Consider the following 26,674-nt stretch of genomic DNA (forward strand, 5'->3'; position numbering starts at 1 on the left):
CTAACTGGGACTTGACCCAGAGAATTTTGCAAAGTTCCACTTGTTGCTGCCGACCTCTAGCAGCAGGGGGCAGCAGCGGTGCCTCCGCTTACTTCTTCCCTCTGTCTTCCAGACAGACGGAGCTCCTTCGCCCAGACCTCGGCTGCTCCTGTCTATCTGTCTGGTCCTCAGTGCCGTGTAATTAGTCTGCCGGTGTCCTGCGCTCTCCGCCGTTGAAAAATGCAGGTTAGGCTGATCTCACCCCGCCATCCTCTTTGCACGGCATGGGTTAGACGGCGGTGAAACCGGCGGCCTGAGTCACCGCGCCGCACCACGTCGAGCGCACGCGCTGGCCTGCCCGAGCGTCCCTGTAGTGTAAATCACCGCCATGCAGCTGCTGCAGCGCTAGCGTGCTGAGAGGGGGGAGCGTGTGGGGCGGGAGGGAAAGAAGGGCCGGGCAGGCTCAGCCACGTTGTGTTTCTAAGGTTTTTCTTTTACTGCAGCTGGGCCAGACATGGTGCTGATTCAGCCCCGAGGTCTCCCCAGTGAGTAACAGCAGTACTTTCACGCAGTGTCTTCTGATGGCACGCACACACTCAGCTTTGTTATGTTTTTTTTTTTTTTTTTTTTTGGACTTTTTATCCAATCCTCTCTGACTCCTCGGTCTGCGTATTTTATTTTCCTCGGGTCCGTCTGTCTGGTTTCCCACGGGCCCGAAACCCCTTTTCTCTCTCTCGGTGGCTGCAAAAGACCCCCCTCACTAGCAGCCCTCCTTCATTGCTTCCAGTCATCCCAGTTCCCCATACATCTTGCCAGTCTGTTGGTACTTTCCCTGCCCTACAGCCTCCTTCAGAACTTCCACGTACGTCAGGATGGGACGTCCACTATTCTGATGCTTCTCGCTCACACTTGGCATTCCCTCATACAGGGTCTTTTTTTGGTCACATGCGCACTCTTGCTGATGTTGCTACACACGCAACGTTCTCGTGTAGCACCCGTCTCGAGACCTCTGCAAAGTTGGCTTCAAGGTAAAGCATTCACTAGCATAGAGGAGAAAAGACTCCGTTGCAAAGAAGAAGCTGAGCTTGATTTGTCAGGGGAGGTTAGAGTTCTGTACTCCCCCACCCCAACACACACACACACACACACACCTTCAATATGCACCTGAAACTTGGGGTAGTGTCCCAAGTTTCAGGGTGCAGATTGGGGCATCATCATCAACTAGAGCCCAGGGGCGGAGCTACGTGGTGGCCAATTTGGGGCCTGGGCAGGGGGTTGATTTGACGAAACGGCCGAGTCTTACAAGGTCACCCTGAAAACATTTTATAATAAATACAAAAGCAAGTCAAGTGGACTCCTATGTGAGTCATGATCGCACTCTGGCCAAGTCAAGGAAAAAAATTCCATCTCCAAACACTGCCCACAGGCCTGTTGTTTCGGCCTTTGCGACAATAAGCAGCAAAGGCCGAGGTGTAAGAAAGCTCCATTTGCATCCATTTTGGTGCCACACAAACGCATGACGCCTGCGTCCTGTTTGACACCTCTGCGTTGACCCAGGAGCACAAAGAAAATGGAATGGGGCTCGTCCATTTGCCCCCCCAAATAACCACCAGCACTCCTCCAACACACACACACACACCCCACCCCCAGCGTCGCACCTTCTTCATGAGCCACGCTATCCGGCCTGACACCTCTGCATCCCACCGCGTGTGAGCGCCAGCCGCACAGGTGCAGGGTCTGCTGCACTCCCAAGATCCCTTGCTGCTGCTTTCTGCGTCTCACTGAAACCGGTGAAAATGGCAAGACCCCCTCCCGCCACACACACACTTATTTTGGGGGGGTTGGTTTCTGCGTTAACGAGCGAAACACTGCAGGTCCCGGTCGCACCCAATCTCCACTTGTTTTCAAAATACAAGTTTCAGTTGCTTCAAGACCCCCGACCCTCCCAACACACACAAACGCATGCACCCCTTCTCCCCCCAAAAGCCATTGATATTCTAATTGGTCACCTCCCCCCACCGCTTCTGCTGATTGCTGATGAGCACAACAACAAGACAGCTCAAAGATCAGAGGGCACCGTTTGAAAAAGCTGAGAGCAACTTTAATTATTTGATAACCTGAAAAAATAGTCCCGCCGTCATTTCTCCCTAGCGACTCTATTAGAACTAGATCAAACACTTTGTTTGGGCCTTTTGTTGCTCACAATGCAATCACAATGACTGATTTTTATTTATTGACTTAATTATTTTATTTGATAAGTACCCCCATAGTTTTCACCATGTGACGACTATACTTTCCTTTGTCAATACAAAAGACCAGACAAATATTAAGTCACCAAAATCAAACATGTTAACTAACAATATTTGCTTCTAGCACCAGATCTGTATCAATTGGTGTGACCAATCAGAGATTATTTCTAATAATTAAATTGGACATATCTGCAAGGGTTACGATTTTTTTGTGATGATTACAAAAAACGTTTCCAGTCAAGTTGACGTGCGTAAAACCTGGTCAGAAGCTTCACGCTGATGATTATTGGTTCATAAAAAATGTAAACCTTTGAGCAAATTGCAAATGATGTCTCTGCCATGTGTCACAAAGCACGGCCTCAGAGAGAGAGAGAGAGAGAGAGAGAGAGAGAGAGAGAGAGAGAGAGAGAGAGAGAGAGAGAGAGAGAGAGAGAGAGAGAGAGAGAGAGAGAGAGAGAGAGAGAGAGAGAGAGAGAGAGAGAGAGAGAGAGAGAGAGAGAGAGAGAGAGAGAGAGAGCTTTCGGCCGTCACTCCGTTTAGCCGAAAGCTTTTAGCTGTAAACATTTTCTGTGTAATTCTCACTACTGTTTTGAGTGTGTGCGCGATGGATTATGTGGGACTGCGGGCAGCTTCCAAGTAAACTGACACTGCTGGCTCTGCAGCTGTGTGAGGGCCTTGCTGGCCCCTCCCCTCCCCTGTCTGTGCTGGGGACCTATAAAGCCCTCCCTCTCACAGTCTGGCTCAGACCAAAGATCAGAAGAGAGAGTGTGCGTTGGGCTGCTCAGACAGCCCGTCCCGCCAGGGAAGAAGAAGAAGAAGAAGAAGAAGAAGAAGAAGAAGACACTCGATTATTTATTTTGGGGCACATATTTTTGTTTTTTCTCTCTGATGTGGATTACTTGGAGCTGACACACCTGGATCTAAAAAAGGAACTTGTGTTTTTGCTGCTGAAAGCTATGGTGGCTTACGATGAACTGGGTAGCCTGGTGCCTATCAAACGGACTCTGCAAGTGATAGACTACCAGAACCAAGCCAACAAGGAGTCAGAGGTGAGACGCCGCGTTTCCACTTCCACTGTTGTGCTTTTGTCAGTCCGTTACCTGTTGCCGTCTGTGACAGGAACTTCAGTCAGGGCTCCTTTTCTTTTCTTATACCAGATTGTGAGTGAATCAGTGCCTGAAACCGTTTATCTGCCTTTTTTATCTTAAACACGCACACAGTCCTCGCGTTGGACTTTGCGCCAGGCCACTAAACACAATACGTGACTGGCGGCTAACCCGAAGAAAGTTAATCATTGGGTTGATCGCCGCACCTTAAGGCGAGCTGAGTAGCTGTGTAACTGCCCCAACCCCAACCCTCGGCTATGTGTATTCACGGCCTCTTTTCTCAAATATGCATCACAGCATGCAGCTCAGCAGTAGGAGGATGTATGGTGATTGATGGAGGGGGGGGGGGGGGCGAGGAGGCCCAATTAACAACTTTGAAACTTGGTCCCTTTATTTCTCTCAGCAACAAGTTGTCTCATATTATCAATAATAAACCCTACAGATGTAACAGTCAGATGATTTTATTTTTATTTTTTTTAAAAAAAAGGATGCATCTGCTCCAAACCTCCACTCTCTCTGCACTTCCCCAAAGTTTGTAATTTTATTTCCGTTTCTGAGGTTTTGTTTCCTCGCAGAGATTTCAGGAAGTCGCGGTTTCGTTTGCAGTAATACCACTTCATTAAAAAAAAAAAAGGAGAAGGACAACCTCCCTCTGCTTTCATGGACTTTGCCCAGTTGCCTGTGCAAGGTTCTGCTGCTGCTAGCCGACGACCTCGCTTTCTCCTTTACGGTCTGGCTGTTCTGTTCCCAGTCGCTATCAGACCCCCCCACACACTCCCTCCACCTCCACCTCCATGACCTCTTGTAATCCCAGGGACACATGTGTGGGCTATTAGCTCACCACACCACACAGGAGCTCACATCAAAAGTTGCAGCGCAGGAAAGAGAGTTTTTAACCGAAGCATCTCAGAGTAATAAAGTCCTGATGCTCACATGCAGGGTTTTCCATCTCAGGTTGAGAGTTCAGTGCGGGTGCACACGCACGCAGTGTATTCCGGTGGGTTTGCAGCCTAAACCCCCCGGTGGGAGTCGTCTGATTTCCTGCAGTGAGCTGCACTCGAGCAGAACTTTCTTGGTTCAAAGAGCCAGAAATAGCAACTTTCACTGTTGTATTTTTCACCTGCATTGTTGAAGGGCTGTTCTTTTTTTTTTAAAGGACAGGAAAGGAAATGAAAGCACAATGGCCACGCATTTCTGGAAGCCCACCCCCCCCCCCCCCTCCCCAGACTTTTTTTTTTTCCTTCAACCTCAAATGATCCCAAACTTGTATCAGAAAAATCCCCCCAAAAATAACCATGACTTGCGCGCAGGGCACAAAAACCTAGAAACCGACCCGCGTGGAGCACCAGCCCCTCGCCACTAGAGGGCTCCTTCACTTCCCAGAGCTGTTCCAAAATGTTAAAATCCCCTCTGACTGGGGGGGTTGGGGGGGGGGGGCACTCAGCCAGACCGTGTGGATTCTGTTCTGCAGCTGTGTCTGCTCAGTCAGTCGGAGCCTCTGTGGCTGGCTGTGTTATCCCCCCTCCAGGATTTGCTGAGCCAAGGTGAAATCTCATATGGCCTGAGTCAGTTGTTACAAAAAAAAAAAATTTAAAATCTTTTTTTTTTTTATTCGAGAAGCATCTTATAATTAAAGTAAAAAGATAAAATACCTCATTATTACATTTGCTCCTGCGTCACGGCACCGAAGAGGCTGCAATCTCGTCGGTTCGGCTCTTTTGATTCGCTCGCCCTGCTGCTGTCGAGTCGGTGGCGCTCGGCCAAAGCAGCTCCTCTCCTCTTTCTCCCAGCAGCCTCGGGGGTTTTTGGGGGGTGGTGGGTGGGGTAAGGGGGTTTACCTGGCCCAGGTGTTGTGCTGCTCTCACGCGAGACACTGGAGAGGGGGTGGGGGTGGGGGGGTCGAGCCTGTTTCAACTCGCAGCCATAAATGGTGCACAACACCACCACCACCACCCGTGACTCTCTTTGTAAACATCTGAGAGGGGTGTGTGGTTGGTTGGGTGGGTGGGGGTACACCTCCCCCCCCTCCCGTCCCCCACTCACACTGGTGGTCTGTTCAGTGGGACGGACAGAGCCGAGGCTACCCTCGCCGCTCTGGGCTCTCTCAGCCTAAACGAGCGTCGCTGCCATCAGGAAGCGCTTATCTCGCCGCCGCTCCGAAGGTCCTGGGACACGTCTGGGGTTTTTTTGTGTGTGAGTGTGTTGTTTTGTTTTTTCTTCTCCAGTGGAGCTGTGGCTGGTGGCTGGTGGCTGTTGTCGGGGTGGGGGGGGCCAGATAGCAGCGGTGTTTGCGGATGGGGGGCTGGTGGTGGTCGTGGTGGTGGTGGTGGTGGTGTCGAACAGCTGAGAGAGAGCGGGGGTCTCGTGCATTCCTTGCATTCCTCCAGACCTTGCCACCACCCCCACCCACACCCCCCCTCCCCTCCAGATCAGTGGGCAGCAGAAAGAAAAGGGGGTCTTTGTTGCTCGGCGGCTTCCAAGTCTCCTCTGGGTGACGGAGCCAACAGCTGCCGGAGCGAACGTCCAGTATATCTCCCAGTCTGTCTGTCTGTCTGTCTGTCTGTCTGTCCGCCTGCTGCTCGACCTCTGTCCCAGCTTCCCTTCTTTTGCTTCCCTGGGATTTCTCCAGCTTGACTCGATGCATTCCATTGGTGGCAACTCATTATATTATATTGTATTACACGGCATAACACTCCAGACACCCTTATCTGTACTTGCCACTCAACTGGCCCCTCTTTTTTAAAAGTCTTTTTACACTTTCTTTTGAGAGATGCTTCATTGATCTCCAGGAGAAATTCACACGTGTTCCTCGTAATGCACAATCCCGTCTGGTTCTGCCACGCCAACATTTCGCCGCCATGAAACGTGCCGTGGTAAAATCTTTCAATCTTGTATCTTGTGATGAAGCAATCCAGCTAACGCCCCCCCCTTTTTTCTTTTCCTTTCCCTCCTTGTCGTCTCTCCAGGAACCCAGCACCAAGCGTGTCCGTCCTCTCGGCAGGGTGACGTCGCTAGCCAACCTCATCTCTCCCGTGAAGAATGGGGCCGTCCGGCGCTTCGGCCAAACCATCCAGGTAGAGAAAAAAACACCAAGTCCCAGCTTCACCTCAACGGGACTCCCCTCTCTGTTCCGCGACGGGGCCTGACTGTTGCTCTCTTGCTGCAGGCCTCGTTCCGGGGCGATGGCAAGTGGCCGGGCGCGCCCCAGAAGCCCTGCACGCCTCAGAAGCCGTGCGCACCCCAGAAGCCCTGCGGCAAGGCGGCGGCGCCCACCCCGCCCAAGAGGAGGAACAGCACGCTGTGGTCGGAGACGCTCGACGTGCACCAGAAGGGAACCTTCTCCACCAAGGAGATCAAGAGGCAGGAGGTGAGGATGAACAGCGAGACTTTGCACTGGTCACTTGCAGGACATGTATTTTGCAAGTACAAGTAGAGTAATCTGGTATTGATATCGGTAGCAATACCCATGCTGATATCGCTATCGGTGAATCCCTAGTTTCAAGAAGAAGCGACCCAGGGGGCGTTTCCCAGTCTGTGCTAGCTTACAATTGGCTGACCAAGCACACAAACTGCTGCCCCTTCCTCTCTATTTGTCCTAAATATGTCTGAAATCCTTCAATCTTTCAATGTTCGTTAAAAAAAGAATTCATTGTTTTTAAAAAAAAGTAGTAGATATTACATCTTGGCACATGTGGCCTTGTTTAGATTCACCCTCGCGGCTGCCGGTTGCAACAGTTTTCTAAAGTGTCTCTTTATGTGCCCCCCACAACCCCGTTCCTTCCTCCCTTTTCCCCTTCAGGCCATATTTGAGCTGTCTCGAGGGGAGCAGGACCTGATCGAGGACCTGCAGCTCGCACGCAAGGTTGGTACTTTAAAAGCGCAAAGCACAACTTGAAGCAAACAGATTAAATCAAAGCCTGGCAGGGTTCCTACGTGGCTCTGCCAGAGACTGGGGGATGGGGGGGGGAGTGGGCCACCACTCCCCCTACAAGCCCCCCCCCCCACCCAAAAAAAAAAAAATTTAAAAAATGCTTTGCGAGCGCTATTCTTAGCCGTTATTTGACCATTTTGGCTCCGCTCCCCCCGTGCGCAGGCGTACCACGACCCCATGCTGAAGCTGTCCATCATGTCGGAGGAGGAACTCACGCACATCTTCGGCAACCTGGATGCCTACATCCCGCTGCACGAGGACCTGCTGGCGCAGCTCTCCAAAGCCACGGGCGCAGACGGCACCGTGGGCCAGATCGGACAGATCGTCGTGAGCTGGGTGCGTGTCCTGACATTTGAAGGAAAAAACAAAACAAACAGAAAGAACACCACACTTTTATTACACTTTTATTAATGTATGTATGGGCAGTATGTCAAGCTTTTACCAATATAAAGTCATCATTTTACACACTGGTCCTTTAATTCACTGTTGGCTTTGAGGCAGATGAGTGAAAATGACCCTCCCTATCACCCCCCCCCCCCCCCCCCTCTTTAGTTGCCGCGCCTGGATGCCTACAAGGAGTACTGCAGCAACCAGCTGGCGGCCAAGGCGCTGCTGGACCAGAAGAAGCAGGACTGGCGCGTGCAGGACTTCCTGCAGCGCTGCCTGGAGTCGCCGTTCAGCAGGAAGCTGGACCTGTGGAGCTTCCTGGACATCCCGCGCTCCCGCCTGTTCAAGTACCCGCTGCTGCTCAAAGAGATCCTCAAGCACACGCCGCCGGAGCACCCGGACGCCACCAGTCTGGACCAAGCGGTAAGCCGAGCTGAACCGATTCGTACGATCCCAACCCCCCCGCCCCCCTCACAGGATGCAACTAGAACTGAAGTTTTAACATTTTGATTCCTTCTTTTTTCTCCGGGCTCAGATCACCATCATCCAGGGCGTGCTGTCTGACATAAACATGAAGAAGGGAGAGTCCGAGTGCCAGTACTACATCAACAAGCTGGAGTACCTGGACGACAGGCAGAGGGACGGCCGCATCGAGCAGTGCAAGAGCCTGCTGTGTCACGGCGAGCTGCGGAACAAGAGCGGAACGGTGAGCACTCTCAAATCAGTTACATACACACACACACACACAGACATATATATATATATATACTGTACTGACTTTTATTGTAGTGCGAGTATACACTGTTAGTAATGTATTTATAGGCTTTATGTTAAGCTCATTTATTTATTTTGCTTTTTTTTTTGTGTCTTTTTTCCAGAAGCTGCACGTGTTCCTATTCACCGAACTGCTGGTGCTGACGCGCTCCGTCACCAGGAACGAGCGCCACTGTTTCCAGGTGTACCGGCAGCCGATCCCGGTGCAAGACCTGGTGCTGGAGGACCTGCAGGACGGGGACGTCCGCATGGGCGGCTCCTTCAGAGGCGCGTTCGGCAACGCCGACAAAGGTGAGGAGACTCCTGCAGATGTTCTGTTGAAATAAAATAAGTAAATAAATGATTAGGGATGCACCAATACCAGTATCAGGTATCGGTACCGATACCGGGGTTGAGTACTCGTACTGATAGTGATACCGATACCACGACACCGATACCAATTGTCTATGTATATGACAATTTGGTTCAATTTGTGTTTGTACTGCAGTCAAACTCGTGGTTCAAATTCAAGATTCAAGAACTTTATTTGTCACACCATTTTTTTTCTTATCCTGTAGAAAATGAAAAGTAATTCTATTAGTAGGGAAGTAATTCTCGTAATTCATATTGCAATGTGTAACGGCCGTATTAAGTACTCAGTATCGGTGAGTGCTGAAAAGCAAGTACCCGTACTCTACTTGTTCTGTAAAAAAAAACAAGTGGTATTGGTGCATCCCTATGAATACATAGATAAATAAATAAACACATAGCAGATTTCCTGACGTCCTCTCCTTTTCCTACCGGCAGCCAAGAACATTTTCCGCGTGCGCTCCCAGGAGCCCGGCCAGGCGCAGTCCCACACGCTGCAGGTCAACGACGTCTTCCACAAGCAGCAGTGGCTCAACTGCCTGCGCAGCGCCATCTCCGTCCACCGGCCGCTCGATGACGCCCCTTCCCCCACCTCCTCCTCCTCCTCCCCCACCACCTCCTCCACCTCCTCCTCCTCCTCCTCCTCCTCCTCCTCCTCCAATTCCTCCCCCGCCGCCTCCCCCACTGCCGCCGCCGCCGGCGAGGCCCGCTTCAAGCGCCGCCCCTCCTCCGCCTCCGCCATCGTCCACATGGAGGAGGCCGACGAGAACTGCCCTCAGGCCACCTCCCAGTCGGCACCCAGCTCGCCGTCCGCCGCCACGGCCTCCCCGTCGGCGCCCCCGACCCCCCCGGCCACGCCCCCCCTCCCCCTGCCCACGCCGCTCAAAACCAAAAAGGACAAGAGGTCGCTGTATTCCTTAGGGAAAAGAAAAGAGACGATGGTGTGAACTGAGGGGGGTGAACAAGGACTCCGGAGGTCGGACGTGGTTTTTTTTTTTGTTATTTGTTTTTGTACAGAAGAAGACACGGCGGCGTGAAACCTGTATTTATGTGCGTGTGCGTTCGTATTATTGCATCAGTGTTCTGTGTTACTGTCCTCTTCGGCAGCTATCTTACCTTACCCCCTCCATCCACGCGCATCCCCACACACACACACACACACACACACACGCAGAGACACACGCAGTATTCTGGAGAGAAGGAAAAAAAAGCGAAAAGGGAAGCAGAATGAGAAGACTGACCAGAGGCAGGCGTGTGTGTCACGCTTCAGTCTGAATGTGTCCTAATGGGGTTTATTGATTTCTTGGAAGATGGAGGGGGGGTGCGTTCCATTCTTGTTTACTTTTCAATTTGATATTTAAGCGTTATTTTTATTTTTTGGACCGTGCTGGGGGCGCTAATGAAAGATTTACATTTTTATACTCAAAAAAATTATCCTTTTTTTTTTTTTCAAGTCTCATATAAAGCAGCACTGTTTTAGCTTTTAGGTGACGTTATTTGAAAATCTGAGTATGTTTAGGCAAAACAAATGAAAAGAATAAGATGTACTACACACAAAGACCATTTTTTCCATAGCAGTTGATCAAACGTGATCAGAAAATGTCTTATTTTTTAACATTCCTTTAATGACAGATTTAAGGATAAAGGACACTGTGTTTATTTTTTGCATTTACTGCAGTCGGAGGCATTATTTAAAACCACAGAATCTCTCTGTTAAAACAAAGACATTGTATCAACGTCTTGGCAAATCGTAAAACAAAAAAAGAAAAGTCAAAACGATTGTCGGAGAAGACATGAGTTTTGTTTTTGAAACAAAAAAATTTTGAACTGAGCCATGTTGGTTTTCAAAAAGCTGACTTTCCAGAATGAAACACCACTTTCAGTGTAGCATCTTGCGTGGAGCTTTAATTGTGGACCCTGCTTGCACCAGTAGCGGCAGCAGGATGTACTCGCCTGTCCTCGAGGAGAGGGCAGGGTCAAGGACTGATGATGGAAAACAGAAGAGAGGGTTGTTGAAGGGAAAAGAATTGTGATGGTCAAAGTATGTAGAAATGAAAGATCGTTGGCGTGATGATGATGGTGAGCAATTAACTTTCTGTACAGGTTAATTTCACTGCCTTGCTCATAGATGGATGACGCGATGGTATATATCACGAGTGATGACATGGAAATAAGGAAGTAGGGATAAGAGAGAAAGAAGATGAAAAGGAAGGAAGGTTTCTGTATGTGTGCATTTGATAAGGTGGACAAGTCATGGAGGCAACATAAGTGCCTTGCATTGTAATTAAAAGAACAATAAAGTTCTGTGTAAGATTTGCAACTGACCTATTTGTCTGGTTTACTTCTTTATTCCAACTCTGAGCACATCAACAGTAGCAATATTTCTTGCCCCACTTTGCAATTATTTTGAAGTGTGACAAAGTGACGTCTACATGAATTTTAGCTGTCCGTGATTCTTAAAACATTGAAAACAACAAAAGACTGACTTATTTTGATGAAAAAGCTTGAGTATTTAATAGTATTACTTACTATTTAATAGTAAGTAATAACTAATGTAACTAATGTAGCCTGTCGGCCATTGAAGGCTATTGACTTACCATCCAAAATAAAGCCAGAAAACAAATACGTTTACCAAGAAGCTATGCCTTACTTTTAATGGTCTAGCTAGCGTGTTCACTGTGCTCCAAATGAAAGCAGGGCGGAGATGCCTATTGATTTATGGCTGTGCTTAACTCCTAACTAAACACCCAGCTCTCCGCATGTGCCAAGAGAAACATCTCCTGAGCAGGAATCAAGTCAGGATTTGCTTTTTTAAACAGCGACGTCCTTGCCTGGTCCCTGTTTGAACAGTCGTTTGTTGGCAGTGTCATCACTGGAGGAAACACCTCACTTCTTTGTCAGCTTTGTGATTTCCATTTGGAGGAGCTGACAAATGGTTTGAGAGAGGTCTCTCAAATGCTCTCATGAGCACATGGGCTTTAAGAGATTTAAGGCCGAAAGCGCCGACCTGTTGGTACTGGTGTGCAGTTTGGCCGGTGATGTAAGTAAAGTGATTCCAGCAATCACGGTGACCTTTGTAACAGTGAAACATTACTCTTATTTTGGAGAGAGTCAAGTTTTTTTGTGTGTTTTTTTTTTTTCTTTAATTCTGTCTGCTTGGCAAAAGCCTGCAGCAATCCACAAGTCTTCCTCAGAAACTGCGAGCATTCTCCAAACGTTTGCTCATGCTCTCCACACTGCTGCCCATTTACTTTAATGGGCCTTGAACATGCACCAGCAACATTGTTAGCAAAAAGAGAGCACTGTTAAGTTTATGGGGGTAGCAAAGCCTGGCCCTAATATAAAAGTCAGACACAGCAACTATATGGCCAAAGACGCGAGAAAAGAGGTAACGTCATCATGTGTTAATACCTGTTAATCCCGTCCTGCTTTACTGTATGTCCAGCAGTAACTTGCAGAAACTCACTGAAAGATGCGGAGAAAGCCGTTGTTGCATTTTGTTTTTTTTGTACCAGTGGAAAAAATGAAATATGAAACACACAAACGTTAATTACATTAGACTGACTGTGGAAATGACTATGGGGTGCTCGAGAACACAAAGGGTGAGTGTGCTGCCGTTGCTCTACGCACTGCAGAGGAGACGTAGCTACTAGCTAGCTGCAGTTCCAAACAGTCTGTTCGCTCATTTGCGTGAAACGAAAGTCAAACACGTTTAAAGACGCAACCTAAAAGGCTCTAAAAATGGACCTCCAATCAAAAGAGTGTCTTACTACCAAATAAATATTAAAGAGCGAGGCTAACGCAATCGACGATGCTAATATGCGCTCTCCAAATGGCTGGAAATGCAATGTTTTTCGACTCCAATGACAGTACCTCACTGAACGTCACTGTAAATAGCAGTAGCCTCAGTAACTCACTAACAAAACTCAAGGCTATGCTTTAGTTTACAGAATGAATCCATTTAAAATACACACATGTAGTCTAACGTGTTGAAGAAAGACAGATGCCTTTAGATAGGACACCAATGTGAATATAAACTTAAGACCAGCAAGAACCTCTGTTATTTCTTTCCCCAGCCAAATCTGAACCACAATTACAACAACAACGATAACAGCAACAAATTCCTGATGTCGGACCTGCCTGGTAAAACACAAATCTTTGTATTTTTTTTGTCTCTACACTTTTAAAGATAATACTTATAATTACTGATAATTACGTTACACATTTAAGTGTTGAAATAATGGCTGTGTGGAAAAACAAAAGACTTACTTGGGGCTACTTAACACAAAGAAAATCGAGGGCTTTAAAACAAACTAACACTTGTGATAGTGTTGAGATAAGAGGCACATGCATGCAGTGCGCGTCAAGGGATTCGTATTAGGACAATTTATGAACTTCTTACTCACCAAAGAGCCAACCATCAGCTTGAAGTTGGTTTCCCACCATGCTGTTGGCCAGGATGAAGCAGTTGCATCACAGATGATCTGTGTGTGGATGGAATTAGAATGCTTACGGTTGACGCAAACATTTTCATCCTGAGACGGCGCCTTTATTGCAATGTTTGTGCAGTACGATTACATTTGGAAATCCGGCTTTCACTGCAATTTGCGTTTTAATGTCGGCCTAATTAACTGCATTATATGGGAATTTGATATACCTGGATGACATGCAAATGATTCCGTCCCACACAGCTGGCATGGTTCAGCCCAAGGTGGACTGGGTTGACCCTGATTGGTCTGCCAGCTCTCGTAGGAAGGTCCCTGTCGCCAGGAACCCCAACGTGGTCAGCACCTGTATGGGTGCAGGTAACACGTTGCTCCTTTTGCTGTTGCGCTCTCGGAGCCGGTCATCATCATTGGCCAGTAGATCCTGACGGTCTCTGATAGTTTGTTCCCTTCGGGTTGCTCCATTAGCCACGTCCTCCAATAGTGGGAATGCTGCCATTGTTAGTGACATTTTCTATACCTCTCTGCTTGCTTCTATACCAATCAGCCTAATTGCAGACACGTGGAAGTGTTAATTGCTAATCATAGCCTATTCAATTCCGCTTCAGTAATCCTTTCCCGACATCACCTGTGAGTGTCGCAAATGGACCGACAAGTGCAGAAGTGTACGTACGCCCGTTTGAGACTTGACGTGAAGTGCTGCACATTTCCATGGCCAAGTCACTTTTTGTACATCTGAACGTGAACGTCGAAACAGGCGTACGACAGGTTTTTGTGCGTACGTCCCATTTTTTCACTTGAGGCCCCTGGCGTCCTGGTCTTGACTCCGCTCGCCTCTGACAGCGTCTCCTCATCTCTGCTCCTCCTGCTGAGCTCAACCTCTAGTTCAGGTGAGGGCCTCTGGCTCCCTTTTTCCACCCTACTGCTTCCTTGACTCCTGCGCCTGTTTGCCACCACTCTTCTTCCTGCAGCTAAGCCCAGTAGTATCATAGAAGCCTTTAATAAAGAGTTATGGCCGAGTACCATGCAAATTTCTTTGATACCGTTTCCAGAACAGCAGTTTCCAGATGTTTGAAAACAAATTTTAAACAAAAAATAAAAAATAAAATATGTGCACTTACGAAACAAAACTTTTATTTTCCATTTTACTGGTGATTCAGACCAAGATTTTCTCCAAATCAAATTTGTTGTTTGTTTCCCGTCCTTGGCCACAACATCCTTGGTACAAATGCTTTATTTTGATCATTTGAGCTGTAATAATGGGAAACCTTTACAGTATAACCTTCACAGTATTACACTGTTCTTCGCAAATGCAGCATAATCTCACAAATACTATTTTATTATTTATTACATTTTATAGCTCAACTAACTCAACTTAACATACTTTAATTTCAATACTGTTTATCATACTGTATGCAAAGAGCCCTATTTGGAGTTGCTCACTTGGTGGTTTGTGCTACACTTGCCACTTGCCCGTGACAAATACAGTTTGAATTTGGTTGAGATTTAAGCGCCTTTATTCCTCAGTTTCTGGGAAAAGTCTTTTGTTGTAACATTTTGAAATGGTTTTTCTTGCTGGCTCCAAGCAAACGCCACAAATATTGTGTTAGCGGAGACCACCAAGATGCTTTAATCGGCAGCACAGGAAGCGCGCTGAACACTCACGCTGCTTTAATTAAGTCGAGCCTCGTTCGTGTTTAAGTTTCATCCATGCACAGAGAGAAGCAGGTTGTTTATTTGAGCTTTCCAGGGGCCTGATGAAGCGGTCGATGCCACACTTTTAATTTGAACCCGCCGCTGTTACATAATGAGGTGACTCTTTTTGGGGGGAGATTTTCACCCTTTATGTAAGAAACACATGCAGGCAACAAAACTTTCTCGCCGAGTTCCGAGCCAGCAGACATAAACACACCAGGAGCCTTTGCAAACACTCCTCTCTCAGCAGCTCATCTGCTCCACTGAAAGGCCCGCCTGACCCCGTCATTGATGGACATGGACAGCTGAGGCTGCTGTCAGTGATCCGTCACTGCCGCGTCTTTTCACACTTGTCTCCCGTCACTGAGAGAACCTCGCCGAAACACAAGCTGACGGCTACAAACTGTCCCCGGGGTCGAGAGCCACCGCGAGCATGGAATAATCTGGAGGAAGCAACCAGTCTGAGTCAGCCTTCCGGTCATCTTTGTTCCTCATTACTCTAATAAGGAAGTGCTGGGGCGCCACTGGAAATTTGAGCGACGCGTTGTCACGCGTGTGTTAAGAAATGTCAGAAAAAAAACCCAGCGAGGGTTTCAGTGATCTGAGGAGGATTTTCCTCCATTGAAACCTTCAAAAAAAATTGGATTAGTAGTTTGCAGAAACTTCAGAGTTCTTTTACTGATGACTTTGACCTTTTTGGACATAGAAGCATGTCCATGATAGAAATAAAAATGTCCTTTGTACTGATAGCCAGATTTTTTTGCTCTGTCGCCCCTTTTCATTCTAGTCCAGGGCTCATCAACCTTGTTGAACCTGAGAGCAACTTCATGGGTACTGAGTCATATGAAGGCCAACAGGTTTGCTACACCCGCCTGAAATAACACATTTTCTCAGTTAGCTTCGAGTTATGTATGATTATTAATTACACTGATCAATGTGTAGACAATGATCATGCTAATGAGTTCTCAATAATTATCAACAATGACTCAACAAGGTTGGATACAATTGAATTTTAGATGCTGCCCAATGAGCTGTGCTGTTTTTAGAACAGGCCTGCACGCGACTCGCGGCCCTGGGGGCTCCTGCACCTGATGCCCCCGGGCACCGTGTTGGTGACCCCTGAGCTAGTCCCTGTACACTGCAAGGCGACCGTACCTGCTGGGCTGCTTTAACGTTTAGCTTGATGGCATAAAAAGGAGGAAGCAATTTTCTTATCTACATCTTTTGAAGAAAAGCGTTTCCGAAATTGTCGACTTCTCTTGATTTTTTGGTATTATTAATCTGGCTCCGTTTGGCCAAAGGGGATTAGAGGGGAAAACATGTGCTGCTGCTGCTGCTGCTGCTGCTGCTGCTGTTGCCTTGTCTTGAAAATCTTGCCTCTTTGAGGCTAAGTAAGGAGTCCATTTAGCTCGGACACGGGCCAGTCTAAACTTCCAGTAAATTGCCGACCTTGCTAATGAAGGAAATTGTGGAACAAAGAGGTCGGCCCGGTGAATATTTTCACAGAGACTGTTCGGTAACGGAAGTGGGGGGAGGGGGAAAAAAAAGTCCATTTCACAGAGAGCGCAACACGCCACTGCTGCTGGTTGAAGCCCCTCTGTTGTGTTAGCGCTCAGTGGGCGAATGAATTCATGTAATTGTGCCTCATGCATGTTGAAAAGGCCACGCAATAACAGACGGATTGTCGGCGAGACGAACACGCACGACACGCCAGGGCCTCCAAGTGGTGTAGGTTCCATGCGTGCGTCGTCCAATGATGTTTCTTGTTCATAGGCGACAGGGTGTGTGTGTATATGTGTGTGTGTTGGTGTGGGGGGGTGGGGAACTCCCTGGAAATGGAATGGAGAGATCAGTTTCCCCAAAGCCAAAGCCGCAACCAATAACACAACTGATTCCGGACACAATATGACCAGAGGGGTAGCGGGATGGGGGGGGGTTTAACCTCAGACGACTTGAGGTCAAGCAGGTTCACAAAACATCTCCATCAACAACAAAAAAAACTCCTGCTGGGTGTTTATGTCAAAACACCTGCTCCTTCTTCTCTGACAGAGCAGAAACGTGCTCAGTCATCACTCGTTACTAATATCGCAGCGTCTCACAGTTCCTTGTGGCCCCAGGAGACGGCATGTGAGGGTGGGGGTAGGGGTGTGGGAGGAACCCATGCATCTTTGAACATGGAGTAACGGCCCATTAAAGACTTTTAAACAGGACTGATGGCAACGTCGTGGATGTTTTGCGCAAAACACAGCTGAAAGGGCGGCGGACTGGGATCCCGTCGACGGCTTTGATCCAACCTCAAAGAAAGAACCATCTTATGGCCGCTGACCATGAGCAGCCACACAAAGCATAGCATGTTTTAATTTCTCCATTATTTACAAGGCCGTGAGCTGTTGAGGTTGCTCATCAGCCGGTCCAGCCTGGTGGATAATGTAATAGTTCAGATAGATAGATAGATAGATAGATAGATAGATAGTAGGGGTGTGAATCTTTCACTCACAAAATTATCTGATTCAAATCTCGATTCACAAGCTACGATCCGATTCAGGGACGATTCATAAAAAATAGTTAATAATTTGGTGTGATTCGATCCGATTCGGTTCAGTGCGATTCAATACAAATGGACAATTTAACCCCAAGTGCTTATTTTTACTTTACCGATCTTTACCGATCCAGGGCTCCATCAACCGATGCACTCGGATCTCATACGTCACAGACCGATAACCGATTCAAATCGTTTTTTCTTTACACCACTAATAGATAGATAGATGGATAGATAGATAGATAGATAGATGGATTAATACTTTAATAATCCAGAGGGAAATTATACTAGCAATTATATTTATACTAGCTAGCTAGCTAGAGACGCAGCTAGCAAAACACACCAGCTGATTTCTTCCATTATTCTTTAACTAGAGAGTTTTTACTTCAGGGCCTCATGGGGCCCCGCGTTCTGAGCTTAATTCGGTACTGAATAGTTTGACTGTGGTCCAATTTGAAACTGACAAAAGTTAATGTCGGTACGGTGACGTAAATTCCAAAAACAAACTCAGGCAAATTCTTTACAAATTGCGCTTTTCGCCCAAATGGGCCGATCAAGAGGAATGTGAAACAAATCTGTACTTGTGTGTGTGTGTGTGTGTGTATGTGTCAGTGTGTGTGTATGTGTGATGTCATATTGCACTTCTCCTTCTCGCTTCCTGTCTTGAAGGGAGATTCAGACTCTTTCATTTCCCATCCACTAAGTCTCCAGTTTGAGAAGTGACACAGCGACAGCTCATTCCATGCTGAGAGGATTTTTTTTCCCCCACCTTTTCCGCTCTTGCCAAACCACCCTCCAGTTTATCACTTCTGCATGAATGAGTAAGACACTGAGTTCAAGTGCAGCCGGACGTGAGAAGAAGTGAGACAGCTTGGTCGCCGTGCACCTCACTGTGTGCAGCACCGCGAGATTGATGACTCTTACGACCTCGGCCACTGGAGCAATCAAACAGGAATCTGCTCCACATCTCGTGCCTCCACTTGGAGACTAGGCCGAGCTCAAAATGGTACAGAGACCTTTCCCTTAACTGGGTGCATCGGCCGTAAATGCCGTTGAATGAACCTTCAGCTGAAAGCATCTGGCGGCCAGAGGAGGAGACTTGAGAATCCGAGATGCTCTTTGATTGCACCTTCGGCTCTTTCGTCTGCAGTCGCCACAGCCGCCGCTACCCATAAATGGTCTTCTGTGACTTGTGCATGTCTGCATCGTGGGGGCCAACAGTTAGCTGTCCAACGAGAGGCGCTCCAGGAGCAGCTTCCTGGCTCGGGTCCTGGTACAACATGATTTCCATAAATATTCCCTTCATGGCCACATTGGGACTCCAGCAACAGCAGTATTCACAGGTAATGGTCTCGTTATGAATCACTAGGAGCCATGGAGCCTAGCCAATCGCGCTCAAGTACCTCTAACCATTTCGTAGTGGCGGACGATTCCTATTGTTTAAGGTAGGGTGAAGGGGGGATGAATAAATGAATGAATGAAGGAAAGCAAAGCGTGACATTTTTTGGGATTATTGAAGCTGGCATTGTGTGTCGGTTCCTTGGCGGAGACCAGCAGGACGCTGTGTAACCACGTTGGCACACGCTTTTCAGTGTGTTTGCTTTTAGTTGAGTTTTCCCAACATGCACTGCACAGGAAATGGGTCGCATATCTGTAGTGTTTGTCACCATTATCTGTCAAGATAACGTTGCATTTTGTAGAAGACGTGTTCGGGGGTCAAGGGTCGCCTGGAAAGACTTCCAGGACGAACAAAGCAGGGATATAAGAGTAGTAATAAGAATGCCTTTATTTACCTCACATTGGGGAAATCTGCATAGTTACAGCAGCATATACATTGCAAAGAGAAGAATGAATGTGCAGAGTGAATTAAAAAGAAATATAGAAATAAAATACACATACAAATGATTTACATATCTAAATGATATGGGTATGATCTTTAAGCTAAGAATGCTTCATAAATATCCAGCACAATTCAGTCGCTTTTGATTCAGTGGTTCAGTTTTGTTACTTTTTTTTGTTTGTCTAGTACGCCACTAGAACAACACCTGGAAGTGACCAGCTTCCACCCAAGACCATTGCACTTATCTCTGTCTGTCTAATCAATTCCCCAGACAAAGGCTTCCGACTCTGCAAGGAAGAGATTTTGCTTTACCTGAGGCTAAACAGTTCTGACAAGCACATGGTTGTAAGTTGCGAAGGAATTCCGACCAAACAAAAGCTGAAATTGATCACATTCGACCGTCACAAGCGGTGAGGATCATTTACACCGAAAGACACAGGTTAGCACATGGATACCAAGCAGCAGCGACAACACAGGTAAACATCATCTCCAGATGAAATGTCTTCCCTGAGTGGGATGGATTGCATCAGAATCTCCCCACTGGTGTGGGGAGATTTGTGGCCACGTGTCAGACTCCAGGGACAAACTTAAACCTCCACACTTCCTATTAAACTAACTCACGTCCTGCTACTCGGCAAAATCAACTAGGAATCATACCTCACTCCCGCTACCCACCTATCCAGACCGGCGCAGGTTGAAATACTGTGAAAATACCACTTATACAGAGTCAGCCAAAATAATGTATACACACATCAGGAAAAGAAAAACTTAAATATTTCATCATCACAAGATAAATACAAGTGACCTTGGCCCACTACAATGACAGGAGGTGCTCAACGTGGTGGTGGCCATCGGCTTCCAGACATTGATGTTTACGGCCAACTACTGCTGGGTAACGTTTGGCCAAAGTGTCCAAGGCGTTTGCTGCACATGCCTTTTCATGCATTTCTTGTCTGAGGGCCAGTTTCACAATGTTATCGGTATTTGATCAAACCTCTAAAGATGTATTTATATGTATCGAATTACTTGTACAAATGTAAATGTAATATTTATGCAAGTTTTTGTTTTTCCTGATGTGTGTATACATTATTTTGGCTGACTCTATATTAGTGAACTGCCTTGACCTTTGTGGCACTACGGTGGTCCAGGGTAATAGTGATAGTGGGATAGCGGCTTGATTTGTTATTAAAGCAACAAAAAGCAACATGAATGGAATGTGGAATGGGCTTTTTATTAGAGCTGACATTATATTATATAACATTATTTTATCATGCAGATGTGCTGATAAAACAGCTGCATTGGCACATTGGCCATGAGGTGAAAACACCTTTTACTAGAGCTCTGGCTGTTGCGTAAGGCCTGTGTGTTGCTTGGCCAGCTCCGCATGATGAAGATGAGCCTAATAGAGGACCTGGTTAAACTAATGATCTTCATTCTGATGGACATTTACCCGTGTGTTGGTAGCTTCTCTGCACTAAATCTCAGCTGTTTTGTCCGATCAAACTTCGGTCCTATTACACTCGCGCTCGTGCTAATTGTTTTTAGCAGCATGGTTACCGCTATTACTGCATCCGATCTTTGCTTCCGTTTTATTTGGACAAAAATTTGTTTGAAAGATCATCCGTTACCTCACCTCATGTTGCGTCAGGATACATCCTTGGAAAAAAAAACAAAACATGTTACATAACAAGAGATACTCAAATGAACGAGGGCCAGATTTTTTGTGTTGACCTGAAGGGCGGCGCACCAGCAGCAGGAGGTAAAGATTACAGATGAGTTTCTGAAAACAGGAAGTGAAGATCGTCCCTCCCGCGGGACATCCAGATGGAAGGAAAAAAATCTTGTGGTTTCTTCTTCTGCTACCATCATCGCAGAACATGTCCGTCAAAACAGACGAAATGTGAAATATCTGCCGCCCCTCCCCCACCTGGACCACACAGAGGCATGTGTGACCCCCCACCCCCACTCTATCCCTGGAGGAAGATGGCAGTCTGATGGTAGGCTTTACTCTCCCTGGAGCCCCTTTTCTCCCCAACTGTGTGGTCCTCTCAAACACCCAGATCTCCAACCAAAACACAAGAACATCGACATAATTAAGAGCTAAGTTTAGGACAGATGCCCACCCGGCAAAAAAGTTAAAAAAACAAAAAACCCAAAAAACAGAACCACTTCACCACCACGCCACCGCCCTCGCGCTGCAGTTGTCTAGACTGGTGAACAAAGTTCCAGATAAAAGGCCCAAAGAACAGAGTGGCAAGTTGAGCCCGGGAGAAATCCAGTCCTCCAATCTCCTTCATGTGTAGTTCTAATGAATTTAAAACCTCCAGGTTGCTGCTCCTTCGTTCTCCCCCGGGGGGCTCGGCGCGTCCAAACAGAACATTAATGTAGGAATTTCCTGTGTTTTAACGTTAACACGGGATATTAGATTCTTCCCAGACTTATTTAGGAAAATACTCACACACGTGTATGCCTTACACATATAGTGGCTGGCTGATATTCTTAAGGTGTGTAGGTAAATATAAAGGTGCCGTAAATGCTAGACAATGATTTTATTCAGTTTGAGTATTTTGAATGAAAGCAATTTTAGTCGGAATGCTGAAAAACAACAGCTTTCAGCCAAACGCCAAGGCTTTCTTTGTGTTTTTTGTGTGTTCTCAATTAAATAAATGACACACTATGAAGGGCAGAGCAGCACTTTAAGCTTTTTTGTTTTCTGTTCTTCTGTTCTTGGGGTCAATTCCTACTGCCTCAGGCTGCACTTGCACCGACACGGCGCCGGGTTTTCCCACTCTTTGCAACGGGATCGGCTGCACTCCGGCTGCAAAGACTTTCACCTGTCCAACGCACAGAATTGCACTCACAAGTACACGCAAAAGCACCTTGTTGTGTTAAATGGTGCGAGCCACCGCCGCTGCACTGTCCTCGGCTCCTTTTGTCTGTGTGAGCTGGGCTGAAGCTCTTGGAGCCTATCTGGAGGAACGTTCAAACCCACCAGTGCTCACTGTCCCGTCTCCTCACTTTACCTCCTGTTTCGAGAGAAATGAGGTGACTGCGAGTTACGTAAAAGCCTTTGGTCTGTCTCTGGGTAGCTGCCCGGCTGACTAACATCAAAGCAAACGGTGTCCTTATTCTGTATTCTTTTTCTCTTTTTTTTTTCTAATTGAAACAATGTGCCCCCGTCTACGGGGACCAGATTAGTCCTTTAACAAAATCAACAAAATCTTGGCGTCTCTAAAGTTAACCCTCTGTGAATGAACAGATCGCTCTTCTCTTTTCAGCTCTCCTACTCTCACATTTTCCACCAACGTGAACCGTGAATTAAAGACGGGCTCAGCCAGGGGTCCTGACGGAGAAGGAAACCTCATTTGTGTCGGAACCACTCGGTGTCAACCTACAGACCTAAGCGTCGGCCAGAATTTAGCATAGTTTTTTTATTTATTTTTTTTTATGCCAAGTGCTAGCAGAGGGTGCGGCCAACGTTCTATGCTGCAAACACTCGTTGCGTTTCATTCCTTCTAAAGAGTTCTAAAGTAAATTTTGAATAACAGTTGCAGCATTGGACAAACAAGGAGACCCATTCAGAACCTGTAATCAAAGGCCAACAAGCGCACACCTTGTATCAAGTTGCCAAGAGCCATACAGGTTGTCTCCAGATGTCAAACAATATCCACATTAAAAAAAAAAGCACTTAACACTGATGTCTTATGTTAAGTACTTGTGTAGCCTTGTAACCTTGCAATGGTGATGTAACGGGTTGTGGAAAAGCACCAGGACTTTACCGGAAAGTTACCGAAGGACCGTCTCACTTATTTCTAACGAACTTGTTCGGCTAGCTGAAAAGCCGGGACGGGGGTGAAAAACAGAGCATGGACCAGCTGGTTTTGATTAATTCTTGTAATTCACTTACTATTGAATCACATGACAGCCATCAATTTATCATCTCACCTCATTTTTTTGTACACTAGAAAAAGGTTTAGTAGGCAGTGTTAACGATTCTTAACAAAAGAAAGAAAAAACTCTTTCACTTTGTTCTGTGTTAATTGAAGCATTAGACATCCGACTCAAACTAAATACTAGGATAGAAATGATTTTCTCAAATTGAATGTACAAACAATCCACTTGGCAACGCAAACATTAACTTTCTCATCTAATCTCTGTTAAGTCGTCGAATACAAGTCTACTTTTCTTCTTCCTCTACTTATTCCTTATTAATCCTACACATATTAACTGTGCCTAAATCCTGCATCCAGACACAAATAATTATAATAATAGGCAAATATTGAAAGAAGACTACCCAAAAGGTATCCGGCAATCAAAATTTGGTGGGAATACAAAAATTGTTTTTTGTTTTTTGTTTGGCCCTGTCTTGCACTAAATCCACAAATGTCATGACCTCGGAGGCAGCGGGGCAACATGACCTTGCACGATTCTGAATTAAGCTCTTTAATGCAAGCTATTCAGCACAGGCCGATCCCATCTTGCCCTGTGTGTAAATGTCACGGTGGCGTAACGAGGTTGGTGTTGCTCCATCTCCAAGAGGGTAACAAAACAATAACTGGAGCTGCTTGAACAGGGTGACCCAGCAGAAAGGTTTGTTGCAATTCTTCAGCCCACGCGGTTTTTCCATATAACCTACAGCGGTTTGTTTTTGTTGTTTTTTTTTTTTAGAGAAAAGCATAGCTTAGCATTTAGCAGCTACCAAACTTGAAGTCATGTCAATGATGACGATGTTGATGATGCCTTTTGGCTTTTAATGTAATGTTCTTCGTTTGTAACTCCAAGTTGCTGCAATTAGCATTGGCTAATTTAATTGGCAGAACATTAAAAAAAAAAAAGAAAAGTCTCCTTGTATAAACACGGTATTGGAGCTGAACCTATAGAGCAGGGTTTCTGAACTGGTGGCTTGCGACCCACTTTTGGGTCTGTTTTAATTGGGTCACGGCTTTGTAGGAAGTTTCCCCTTTTAAAAAAAGGGATTTTAAAATATGTATATTTCTAGAGAAAATGTTGGCCGTTTATTTTGCAGGACACACAATTCAATTTGATTATCATTCCAATAATTTATTGACTGGACATGATAGAAAGTGGGCTAGCGTTTTTGTGACAACGATGTCAATTTTCGTAGGTTGGGGAACAAAACATTTCCCCCCTTTTTTTAAAAAGGCTGCTAAAGAAACTGCTGCCGCTGTTCCAGCCACTGTGACCAACCTGCCGGGCTCGTTCTCTCGTTCTCTCACTTTGAAAGCGATCAGAAGCCACCCGAGGAGGGAGTGTGGGAACCCTGCGTTCAGCAGCAGACAAATGCTTGAAATGAAGATGCTCAGAACACCACTTACCATTTGTAGCGCTCTACAGCCACAGACAGGGTTTTAGCTTATGCACTTTCATCCCAATCCTGCCTACACGGTGGCATCTGCGCGCTTTGATTCACTCATGAGGGCTCGTTAAAAAACCAAAAGAAAAGCTCAAACTGCGAGCGATTGTGTTTCACAACCAGGGATTTATACAACCCTCAAACCCACCCAACCTCTGTTTTTCCTCTCTTTTTTCTCCTCATCAAAACAAAGAGGTTTCCTCCACTTCTTATCTGAACTGGTGATAATGGGACAGCTGGATGACGACAAGGTGGTCAAAACATTCAGGTCCAAACAAGCAGCAGCCCAGTGTCTGACCTGCAGACCTAAATCCCTTGTAGGAAAAGGGCGTGGAAAAAAGAGCTTGTTTGAAACTGACACAGATGCGGAAAGATTGGCTCCATCCACCGCACGTCTGCAGCTGCACGGGTCACATGGTCGCGGTCAAGGGTCAAGGGGTTAAGGTGAGGATTTTCCTGGAAATGTGAAACGGAGGGTCGCAGGTGGACAGGTGTTTTTTTTTAAAGAGTAGGCTGCTGGAGGTTCTCTTTATTCTTTATTAGCTTTTCTTGTTTATTTCTTTCTAAAAGGGCAACCAGGTGAACAATAACTGATTTAACGCAGGTTGTGGACGAGATGGTAGATTAAAAACGATACCACAATATCAGATCCACTTTGCTGACACCATGTACCCTAAGACGGTGGCTTCCTGTTGCCGTTCTTCATCTACAAAGCATTTTCCTCCACACAACTGCCGCTCACTCGATATTTTCACTTTTTCCGGGGGGGGGGGGGGTAGATCAGCGGGTTTTTGAACTTCATCATGTTCAATTCGTCATGCATTGACTTTATCATTTGCTTTTTGTGTCCATAAACAATAGCAGTAGCACTCTCCCTAATTAAGTGGCCGGTAGCAGAAGGTAGAGGGAGTAGGGCTGCAATGGTTCAGTCCCAAATTAAAAACCCAAGTTTCAAAACTTCAGTTGTTGTTTTTTATTATTATTATTATTATTATTATTATTATTATTATTATTATTATTATTATTATTATTATTAGGGATTAGTTTGGCCAGGTTTTTTCTTTTTTTCTTTTTTTAATAGTCTAAGGCTGTTTACTACAGTTATGCATGTGTGGTGTTCTGGGCGTTACGTAAATCACAAGCTCTGGCCCCAATAAACTGGAGGGAGAATAGAATCATTTGAAATTTGTCCTTTATGCCACATTCCTTCTAAAAAGATGACATGAAACTATCCAAACCTGAACACATAGAAACCCAACTTTACTGGTTCCAGTGGACACGGATTCCACGTCCCAGTGTCTAACGAGGTCGCACATGTGGGCGAGTTCCCTGGAAACACGACGGCCGACGCAGCTGGTTTGTTGCATTTGTGTCTGAAGTTTTTACGTGTCCGTCTGGCCAAGTTTCAACCAGTTCAAAAACAAACAAATTGGCACAGCAGCAACATGTCTAGCAGCTGCTAAACAGAACTAGCAAGGCTTTGTCAGGATGTCTGGATCCGTCTTCACATTAATGATGGTTATGCATTGCCTAGAGGGATGACATCATTCAAGAAATAAGGTAAACGTAAACGGCAGTAAGGTAAATGAAAAAAAAAAAGGATTGTATTAACAGAAAACCAGTAACTAAAGCCCCTGCTCCACTGGCCAGAAAACGTGGTGATGTCCCGCTACTAATCGGCAATTTGGTGGCAGTGGAATTGGCTCACCGAGCCGCGCTGTTCCGCGACATAACGGGTCAAACAACCCGGCAATCGACCCGGGTCAAAATCGGCTCCGATCGGCTCCGCACCAATCGGCTTGCGATGGAATCGGGAAACCCGGGAAAACACCACCTTTTTTACCTGCCGCACGGAGTGACGTCGAGCGTAACGTGCGCTAAATCATAATATCGCGCCAGTCGCGGCGTATATCAAGCACTGATGCAAAAGCTTTCCATCACGTTCCATCAGCGCTGGATAATTGTTCATTGTCCTCTGGCTGTTTCGCCCGCTGCTCGGGCACAAAA

The 26,674-nt window shown here is 46.4% G+C and overlaps 1 protein-coding gene across 1 annotated transcript; it reads left to right on the plus strand.

Moving 5' to 3' along the window:
* Positions 1–3,057: 3,057 nt before the first annotated feature.
* On the plus strand, positions 3,058–11,098 carry net1 (neuroepithelial cell transforming 1). Its single transcript, XM_076051717.1, has 9 exons — positions 3,058–3,277; positions 6,301–6,408; positions 6,501–6,701; positions 7,134–7,196; positions 7,428–7,601; positions 7,818–8,075; positions 8,188–8,358; positions 8,531–8,717; positions 9,213–11,098. Exons 1-9 carry the CDS (start codon positions 3,185–3,187, stop codon positions 9,719–9,721), a joined length of 1,764 nt encoding a protein of 587 aa, XP_075907832.1. The 5' UTR covers positions 3,058–3,184; the 3' UTR covers positions 9,722–11,098.
* Positions 11,099–26,674: the final 15,576 nt, after the last annotated feature.

The sequence above is a fragment of the Nelusetta ayraudi genome, unplaced genomic scaffold (assembly GCF_046127955.1).
Source record: "Nelusetta ayraudi isolate G7.1 ecotype Tasmania unplaced genomic scaffold, CSIRO-AGI_Nayr_v1 ptg000135l, whole genome shotgun sequence".
NCBI classification, from domain to species: Eukaryota; Metazoa; Chordata; class Actinopteri; order Tetraodontiformes; family Monacanthidae; genus Nelusetta; species Nelusetta ayraudi.